General features: G+C 32.6%; 1 protein-coding gene across 9 annotated transcripts in view; it reads right to left on the minus strand.

Moving 5' to 3' along the window:
• The window catches only part of LOC148224831 (uncharacterized), a 154,798-nt gene extending 150,311 nt beyond the window's left edge, over positions 1 to 4,487 (minus strand). For 6 of the 9 annotated variants that reach the window (XR_015801528.1, XR_015801525.1, XR_015801529.1 and 3 more), the window contains exons 1-3: positions 4,299 to 4,487; positions 1,759 to 1,864; positions 1,395 to 1,422 (exon numbers count right to left, since the gene is read on the minus strand). Coding sequence is in view for 1 of the 9 variants with exons in the window: in XM_088159732.1 (XP_088015858.1) it covers positions 4,299 to 4,399 (101 nt within the window). In the remaining 8 variants the exon portion in view is untranslated. The remainder of the gene's footprint in view (positions 1 to 1,394; positions 1,423 to 1,758; positions 1,865 to 4,298) is intronic. The other 3 variants (XR_015801531.1, XR_015801530.1, XM_088159732.1) reach the window with 2 other exon arrangements.
• Positions 4,488 to 10,753: the final 6,266 nt, after the last annotated feature.

The following is a 10,753-nucleotide window of genomic DNA, read 5'->3' on the forward strand; positions in this document are numbered from 1 at the left end:
TATTTGGGTGTAAAAACCCTATAAAAGGTGATCCTTTCCCCTATGAAAATATCAAACTTAATTGCTTTATGAAAGGCCTGCAGGGCTTCCACCTCTATTCACCTAGGCCTCCCACTACCAGAAAATAGTGCTTTGATCTGTTCAGTTCCCTCACTGCTTTATACTGATTTTCTAAAAGCATTTCTTCTTACTCCAATTCTCCCTCCCCCACCACTGGTTTTCCATTTGAATTGTGAGTTGTATTAGCATATCCTTTATAACCTTTTCAGTAGTACTGTACATATCTTATCCAAATGGAACTCCTGCAGCTCACAGATAACAGTAAATGCTGAAGAAAGTCCCAACTACAGATTCCAAAGTACTTGATATGATCAGAGTGGGTCCAGCTAGCATCATTTTCTGAAATGCAGAGTCCTGAAAGAAGTGAGGCTCAAGCCTCATCAAAGGCTGAAGAAATATTGGCAGAGACATACAGAGGATCAGAAGATACTTACATACACAGCTAATTTTTGTTTGAACTTTTTCATATGATCAGAGTTGTCAAGATGAGACATTAAGGATATACAATATATATTGAAGCTGGACAATTGCTTACATTTTAGTAGTAAACATGTGCTTCAGCACATGCAGTGGTTCAATTACATTATGTATGTAAAATTTGTCCTCTCTTATATACTGTAAATCTGAAGTGCACGTTGACTACAGAAAATTTTTGTTGTCTTTCATGTCACAACCTGCTTTCCAAAAGTAAATGTAGGTCATAAAACCTAACCAGGAGGATCACAGAATCACTGAGTCATTGTGGATGATACAAGATCATCAAATCTAATTTATCTGAACACCACCATGCAAACTAAACCATATCCCTGTGACATACTGAGTAAATTCTTCAACACTTTGTGGACGAATCATAACTCCTCCACTTCCAAAGTGGACTCCCTATAAATACTGTATGATTAAGCTAAATTCACATGTATGCTTATGATTCAGGAGAAAAAGTATCTGAGATAGCTCCTGTTATGTTACAGTCCCCCGTTATGGTTTTACTTTGGACAGAGGCAAAAGTAAAAATAGACTCCATAGAACCCGGCTTAAAAAGGAAAGGCTTAGAACATATTAAGAATAGTTTAATGGTATTCATTCGTGTGAAGGTTACATCCATTTGACTGTACTATTTCAACCCTGCCAGTGAACTTTTTCTAAGTTTACTTTTCTCTTTTAGGATTTGTTTTTCAGCTAATCAAGATTCTCCTTCTTTCCTTTCTCCCTTTTTCCCATGAGAAATGTTGATATCCCATGTTTCACTAGTCAACAGTAACTCCTGTAGATATACACCATTGCGGCCTTCGACACGATTTGCTTAAACAGCAGAGCAAATAATTGAAACTAGTTACCTTGAAATCAGCTGAGATTTCAGGAGGCCTGAAAAAAAGAACAGATTTGTAGCTGAATGCTTTCCAAGCAATCTCTTTAGTTCTGCATGTATTTCAACTCAATTTCATGGTAATTTCATAAGGAGGTTTTATTTTAATCCAGTGTGCCGCAGAGTTGAAGCTTTTACCTTTTTATTTAAGTAATAGAGTTGGAACATCTTTTTGGCTACTTTAATTAGCAATATGAATTATTATTGCACAACATCTCAATTTTGTTGTGTTTTAAATATCTCTCAATAGCTTCCCAATTAGTTTGCTTGCCAATATATAGTAGTTAGCAATGTATATAAAGTTAGGTTTTTAATTCAAGAGTTTTTCGTCTTACCTTGTTTTTTTGGGGAGTTTTTCCCCAAACGTTAATTTGTGACATGCATCCATTTGGCCAACGACAGACAACTAATATAAGGTAGAAGTGGGGCTGAGGTCATCACCTGGGAGAAAATATTTTGTATTATGACGAATTCTTAGCAATTGAAAGATGGCTATTTGAAATTCAGGTTATAGTGGTAAATTCCAAAGATAAATTATAGAAATATCTCAAATGACTGCTTTCTCTCTGGATCACTCTATTGTTCATGTTTTACATGGAATAATATTTGTTGAGCTGAGGAAATACAAACAACAAAACTGAATCTACAGATTAATGAAGGGAAAAAGGAAGAGTACAAAATTACCTAATTGCATTATTCATAGTAATTTTTAAAGTAAAAGGAAGAAAGAACACTTTTTACAGACAAAATAGGGGCATATGTATTGAATGGTATCTTTAGACCTCCTGGCCCTGAAGAGCTATAAGATATACTTATGATATTGTCCACTGCACATAGGTAAAGCTTTTAAGTTAGAAAAGATTTACCTTTTCTGTAGACAAAAAAAGGGGAAAAAAAAAGTCTATCATTAATATGCAAAGACTGTATCACTGGAAAAGGGTAAAGCACACTTCCTGTCCCATTGCTTCTGGTTATGAGGCCTTGGCTGAAAATCAAGCTAGATAATATGGACTTAATATATTCTCTCAAGCAATGTACATTTTGTTTATATTTTTGCTCTATATCAAGATGGATCCTCAGTAATGCTCGGCTGTTAGCCTGCTAAAACTCGGGATGGGGTAATTTTCTTGCCTTTCTTCTGTTTGTATTCTACATATTTGTATAGAAAAAAGTAAGCCTGAACCATTTTATTAACATGCATACAAAGTTTGCTTATTTTTTCTACTTTAAGATTGTTGAAATCAACCATTCATCATTGCAGTATTTTCAGTTGAGTATGCTTTTTGATTTCTTTTCAATTTTTTTTTTCAAGAAAGGCTTCTAAGGTACTCAGATCTTAATCAATTCCAGGAATGTCTGCATCAAGTTCTAAATATCTAATACAAACCTTCCCCATAATAAACAAAAGTCAGTCTAAATACACCAGGAAGGACAAATGCGTAGTATTTGTCCAGGTCTCACTTGGTAACTTAAATGAAGGAGATTTGTGGAAGAAGACCATTCTCAGTCAGTTCAGTTTATCAAAATACATAAGTGATTTTTGAAGTACAGTTGTGTTAGCATATGCCCAGAAAAAAAAAAGAAGAAAGACTTCATATTTCAGATGAATCTAAAACATAATGTGTTATGAAAATTAGTTTGAAAAGTCTGTCTGCCTTACATGGTTCCTGTTACATCATGAACATTGCCTCCCTTCCAGGCTTTAAAACTTGTTTCACAATACAAACTGCAAAAGTTTCCATCAAAAATTATTGAAAAGCTATGAGGAAAATAAATATCAGGAGGACTTAGCTGAAGATACATAAAAATGTATCTCAAATAAAAGATATGACATCCTATAATCTGATGCTGATATACAATTTGTCAATAGTACTGAGGCAAGATACAGCAATAGCTTCCGTTGTCCATTCCCCACCCTTTTTTCCTATAAAGGAATTGTTCTCCAGGGCATCAATTGAAATCATGTACAAAAGAAATGAGGTTAGTATTATTAATTTACTTTCTTCACAACTGAATAGCCATAGCTTTATTCTCTTATTCCCCTTGGCACTACTTTGTTCCATTCTTTAATAACAGCAAATGTGAAAAATCAGGATTTGTTCTATTCAGCTTCATTTCACTTTGAGTGCTGTAGGAAGATAAGATTTGAAACTGTTCACTGTAATGCATAGGATATCTGATGGATTCACTTTACTGATGATGCAGTATCATTTCAGAGGTCTCACTTCAGGATGCATACTTTTATTAGAACATTAAATCTTGAACTCTTGACTCTTTCAGAGTGGCATCCAACAAATTCAAAGGAAGATATGGAAGGAGAATTCCTCTTCAGATAATTTTGTTTTCAGTGTACATACAACTTGTGCAAAGAAGAGAGAAGAGAAGAATTGATCCTTTCTCACAGCTGACCTATTTCATATCTGCTGACACAGGGTTTGAATTTCTACCACTGATACAAATGAATGGTTTGCCTTCTTGGAATTTGCAAAGATGATAAATTAACATGCAAATTAACTAGATTTTTAAGTATTCATTGGGAAATAACAACAGCTAAACAACAAAACTAAATTAAACTCTGATGAAAATAAGTATCTCCGGTAAAATCAAACTGTTTTTTCTTTCATTTAAAAAACTGCAAAATTCTTTCAGAACTGATGTAAAACACTTTAGAATGTACCCCAAATGCTTTCCTTCTATTTGGAACATTTTAACTGCTTTTGAGAAACATGAAAAAGGGAACTTGGAAAATAAAATCTGATTTCCCAAGGCAAAGGATTAGGTACACAAAAAAAATCAAAAAAAGACCATGTGAAGATTAATTAATATAGAAGTATTCACTAAAGCTGCAAGAGAACTGTTTTTCCATCATTCTTACCTGATTTGCAGTATGGTTGAAAAAGTAGGTTTTTTATATGATAAATCAACTTGCTGATCATGGATTAAAAAATATCCAGGAGTGTTTAGTCTGTTGATCATGCTGTTCCATTAAGCAGCTGAATGTCCTTTGGGAAAGGTACCAGTTGTATTCTATTAGGTAAATTACTTTAGGTGATTGGACATTCCCTGCCCCCATTTCACAAAGCTGGATATAGTTCTGCTTTTCAGAAAAAGTGTCCCTGGGTGGTTTCATTCATTCCCCTGGAAACTTTTGTCAACTGTATCCTAGGGAAACCCAAGACAGAAAAGCAAATACAGGTATTGAGGAAAAAATATTTGGGGAACAATTTTTTCTTTTTCTTATTTCTCTTAATTTTCAGGTCAAGAAGTATTTTCAATAGCTTTGCTATAGGCAATGCAACAAGCTCTGCTTGCTGCAGAGAGACACAGTGTGTTTATTTTTCTGGAGATACCATAGAGGGGATGCTTAAAAATTACTAGAACAAATACCTTGAGTAGAGCCTGAAGAAAAGAAAATCTTACTGTTTCCTAAGAAATTATTTAGTGTGAACTCAAGAAGACTTTAATGTAATTCTCATTTAGCCTTTCTATACACCTAAACAGTGGAGAAAAGGAAAAAAAATATATTTAGCATTTGCTATTTGGATTCGGACTTACTACGGGAAGATAAAAATAGCTGGAAAATCTCCTGAATATCTTCTTCTGACTACAGGCCACAAATTTAAGGTTCTGCTAGTCCTTTATTAGACAACTTGCAATCTCCTGAGCATAATCAAGCAAATAAGCAAGACCTGAGGCTTGATAAGAGAAGACAACTGTATATAGTCACTGAGAACACGACAGAAAGAATTTCCATCCAGTGTAAGAAGAGTACATAAAAACAAGGACAGAAGTACTTGGGCTGTTTGTTGTTTTGTGTTTTTTCTGAAAGAACTACTAAACCCTTAAAAAGTCCCTAACAGAATAAAAAAATCTCTAGGGTATGTAATCTTCTGAAGACTGTAGATAGACTCTCTTTTCTTTAAAAAAGCCAATCTCAATCACAAATGACCTGTATGTTGTGGAAGCCATTTCCACAAAAATTTTTCAGTAATCTGATGATTCATTATTTCACAACACTGGATGTTAGAGTAAGCTGTAAGGATATGGACTTCAAATAAATGTGCAGGAGTAAGATCATTATATAAGGATCACCTCTTTTAGGGACATAGATGCCTTTCTACTTACCTAATGGATAATTTCATATAAGGCTGAAACTTGAAGTCAATGCTCATTCTTGAAATTAATTTTAGAAACTACTTTTTGTTGTATCAAAATTTATATCTAAATGAAAATGCTTTAATAATTAATTTTATAGTTTATCTATTATTAATTTTTTATAAAATGTTTTAATTCCATTCTGGACCAAAAACAGGTTCATAAACATCATAATTTTGCAAAATATATTTCTGAGTTTTAGCTACAAACACGTGGATAGTCAATTTTGAGATTTCCTTATTTCATGTGATTTCTTATGAATTTTGAGTCATAATGAAAAGTCTGGATTTCATGGTTAGGAGCACTAGTATAAAACAAGTTAGACCAATGTATACAATTAAAGCATTTCATCTTATTTACTCCAATCTTTTCTTTCTGTGTTTATTATTTGATTTGGGGTTTAATGATGCTTAAGTACAACGACTTCTTAGTCACATAACATTTTATAATGCATAATTGTCTACTAATTTATTAGCAAATGTTTAACTTTCACAGTTCAATAATGGGTACTAATTTATTTAATCATAAAATGTTTATTTTAAAAACTAAGTAAGTACACTGATTATACAGCTATCACTTTAATTTCATAAATGCAATACACTTATTTATATGTATATTCTATTCATTTAAATGTTGTATCTGAAAGTATGAGAGGCTAATATATGTGTGTGTACATATATATATATAAAAAATTAGAATGTTTTCATACTTTTATCAACATAATGAAATCATACTTGAGAAGGAAAAAAGCTCTGGAAAACAACACTTTGTAGTGGCAGTTGTATAAAAATTTTTTGAAGCCTGATTGTACAGAGAACCTATAAAGATAATTTGGAAGGGTGAGATAATAATTTTTAAAAATGGACTTTTCCTTTCCTTTTTAAACCTTATAAACCACTCCAGTCTGGACAAATGAAACAAGGAAAACCTACACATGAAATTATATCAATATATATAGGGGAGAGATTATGATTGCTACTATTTATAGTAAATGGAAATTGATTTTCAAATGGGAAAAGATATCATGAAATGCATAGATTTCCACTTAGAAATTCTGTTACTGTTCCTAATCAGTGCTGAATTTTAATTTCACAATTTTCTGCTTAACTGAATGATGTCTTATTCCAGAGAATATCTGCCATGATGCTTGGATTTCTTACTAAACAGTCCTTCTCTCATTTGTATGCAAGATTGCAAATTGATATAGTTTTTAAAAATAGTATTTTAGTTGTTTGTTGGGGTACTTTTGAGAAAAAAATGGTAAAAGAGTATCCCTCAATCCCCTCAAAATTTTACATGTAGCTTCATACAGTTTGTTTTCTTTACTTAAGTTCTATTTGATTTTTGGCAGATTTTTGAAGAATCTTCCTTAAAACTATCTGCAGGAACTTTCTCAGTCAAGGTACAGTATACTGTATATGAAATTGAAATATTGTGTATTTCTGTATAAGAAAATATTAAGCAGGGGTGCTTAGAATGGTTAACCCAATATGGTAATACATAAGCTATAAAATTCAAGGTGATAATAGTGTTGTGAAAGAAGCAGCTGGCTCTACATGATTTCTTTAATAGAGCTATTAAAGCTGTCAGTACCAGACATTATAGCTGAAAAACTGTTTTCTAATCCATTTTTTACTTTAAAAGTCAATTGGATCTACTATAGAAATCCCACTTCTACTGTTCTAAATAGAAACGGGATCTCAGAGAAGATCTGATTTATTTTTCAGGCTATGGGTTGAAAGAAGATGTCTTGGAAAGAAGACAACAAAAGAAATAGCAAAGTGAGAATCAGAAATATTCTACGGTACTCATAGAGCAAACTGTTTATTGCTGCCTTAGATTAGGGGCAAAAGTGCAAAACTTCAGGCTAGTTTCTTCCTGAAATGTTCAAAACAAATGTCATGCTCTTTAGGGATCCCAGTGCAAGCACATTTACAAGTAAAAATTCCTCTATAGGCATAATGTCTTAAACTATAAAGCAATTTAAATTATTGTTCTCCTGGCTTGAAGAAACAATTTTTAAGTTATTCCATCCCCTCCAATCATAAGGAGACCTTATGACTATAAGGGACCTATGGGGTAATTGCCTATTCCATTGTAAACCAAGACAACCTGCAAAAATATATAAATATCCAAAGTAAAAATTGTGTGGAATTTTTTTGTTATTTTTCATTCTATCCTTTTTAGATAACTTCAAATTCTCCCTAACATGCTTTTCAGTATGCAGTCTAATTTCCATCTGTGTTTCTTCAAAGAGAATTTACACCCAAGTACAGCTCTTGCTGTGTGATGAAATGGCCTGGAACACTAAACTAGACCCTTCTTTACCCATAAGATGTTATACTGTTATTTATCACTTTTATGTATTACAGGCACTTGCATTCTGTTCTAAATTATTTTTATCCAAATGTTATTAGGATTGTGACTTTTCATACTTCTACAATTGCTAGAATTAGAAATTATGAGAGGAAAGACATTGCATATTATATCTTTTGAGGCACTTATGTTATTTCTGGCAATGCCCCTTAAAATTTAGACAAGGATTTTATGTGAATAAGGTTGGAAAAGGCCTCTCAAGATCTTCTAGGCCAATCTCTCTTAGAACTGCCTCTTTTTACATGGTTTTATCTTACAGTTTCTTATGTTATGCAAAAACCCCCAACTATCATGAGCTCATTATTTAGCTCTGTTTCTACTCTCAAAGCAGTGTCACAATGTAGTGCAAGAGTCTCATGCTAACCCAAATTTTGTATGTGATTCGTTTATTCCCCAGCCTTGCAATGAAGATGTATTATGTTTGCATAATAAATGGATGACAGCACAATTTTATAAGAAATTTTCTGTTATTTATTCCTTTATTAGCACCATTTCTCTGCAGAAAAAGGTTGGGTTTTTTTTTTTTCAGTCCTTAAATACTTTTCTTGTCAGATTGAATTGAGTGAAACGTTATGTGTCAAATGCATACATACTGTCCTGGTTAAGTCTCCTTTTTGTCTATCCCTCTGGGATAATTATTTCTGCTGTTAATGCAAGGATGAAAAGCTATCTTGACTAACATCCAAGATAACCTGCTGTGTGCTGCATGAGACCCATATACTAAGTTGGTTCATAATAAAGGTGAAACTCAGAGGTTTTGACAGACAGAAATTTGAGACTCCTAGGAAGGAAATACTTAAAGGATTCTGCTATGCTTATACAATACCAGTGGGGGGTTGTTTAATTTTTGATTTAGCATAGCAATATTTGTAGTAGTTTTTTTGGGTTTGGTTTGGTTGGGTTATTCTTGTTAGGTTTGTGCTAGTATGACAATATTTGAGGATATTTTTAATAAAAGAAAAAAACTTTCCCTAGAACCTTAAACTTGTAATTATATGCATTATTGTCACATAGTGAAAACAATTTCATAAAATAGCTAGTTCAAATAACTTAGTTTGCAAGCTCACAAAGGCTTCAATAGCCTTTAGAAACTCACATTCTGTTATGCAATTTGACTTTCTCTATATAATTTTGTCACTAAATTAAGTATTTTCATTATTAGATTTTTCATAAAATGACTAGCATTATTATAGATATACTGTGAAGCCTAGTAATAGTCTTTTGCATTAACTATCTGTAGGATATTTCATGCAGTAACTAATTAGGTTTTAACTTTAGCAGCTGTCTTATGTCAGAACAGAAAGATTAGTTCGAGAGAAGAAAATGCTCATATTTTGTATTTATAAGTCATAAGGCAAATAGATTAAAAAGGTGCAATTCTTGCAGCTACAATTTTTTTTGCAACACAATCAAGAGAGAAGAGTCAAAAGAAAGTTATTCAGTACTGTTTACTCATCCTAGACCTATTTGCTTAAGACTGATGGAAGTTTTTTAAACTTAACTGGAGGTTAAAAAAAGTATGTTAAGTGTGCAAATTGTGTGATTGTAAAATAAGAGCATTATGTAACTGTTGGCAATATTTAAAAGAAAAAATAGAAAAAAATCCACTGTAAAATAAAATTAGGGCTGAAAATTATTTACTAAAAGAAGCAGTTCTTGAGCATATGCTACCTCCTACTCATCATAGATTCTTTAAGTTACAGCACTACATTGAAGGGATTTTATACTGCAGTGATATTGAAACTGAAGGAGTCACAGTTCAAGAAAACACTTCCCGTAACAACATACTATATGGAAAACACATTGTCAAGAAAACATATTTATCTACAGAAAAGTAACTTCTGACTTCAATATGGGACCACTTTAAAATAAAATACACAACTATAAAAAGGAGTTTATGGGGGTCTCCTATCTCTCTGTCTGCAAGGCAGAAAAGTATGACTTTATGTAAGTAATGATTGCTCATTATTACAGCAAATTGATTATTTTGATGAGCAGTCTGTGGAGTAAGACACCTTAGAGCGCAAAACTGCACTACAAGCAGTTCAATTTGTGTCTGATGTCTTCTATGAAGAATAAAAATGTATCTCCCTTTTTAATGTTCTTCCATGTCAATGAATGACAATAAAATGAAACTTACAAGTAACCTGAGAACTAAATCTTTCATGACTTTATTATCAGTCTATTACATTGGTAACTAAATACCAAAGCCAGAACTCTGTGAAATGTAGCAAGCAAACATTACAAATATGTGATGTGATGGCAATATTCATAGACTGGGTTCTAAGAATTTGTTTTGACAAGCTCATCAATGCTGTTCATTGCTCTGAAATAAACTATTACATATGCCACTTTGCTGTTACAGGAAAAACAAGTTAAAACCTGCCCATTTTATTAAATAATTGGTTTTGCTTTGCAACAATAGTGCATATAAGTACAAATTTAAGATACCATGAAAATTTTTCCTTTTATTAAAAGTGTCCAAAACCATTATCATTCTAACACAAACCACAGCTCTCAGTATTCATTGTTCTTTCTCACAACTCAACTGGTCTATTGCCTCAATGTTCCTTACAATAACTATTTTTCTGTGCCTAAAACTTCTCCAAATAATTCCAATTCCAATGCCATATGAGGTCAATATACAGCTGTTCAGTCATTTATTAATTCACTCTGCTGCTTTTGCATATATAGCCAAAATCACAGAGTTCTTCAGCCATAATAAAGTATATCTTTATTACAAAGAGTCATGAGCTTCTCTTTTATTTATGTAATCAAAATATTCCTGAGAGATATGAG

Source organism: Sturnus vulgaris, chromosome 2 (assembly GCF_052056855.1).
Source record: "Sturnus vulgaris isolate bStuVul1 chromosome 2, bStuVul1.hap1, whole genome shotgun sequence".
In the NCBI taxonomy this organism is placed as follows: Eukaryota; Metazoa; Chordata; class Aves; order Passeriformes; family Sturnidae; genus Sturnus; species Sturnus vulgaris.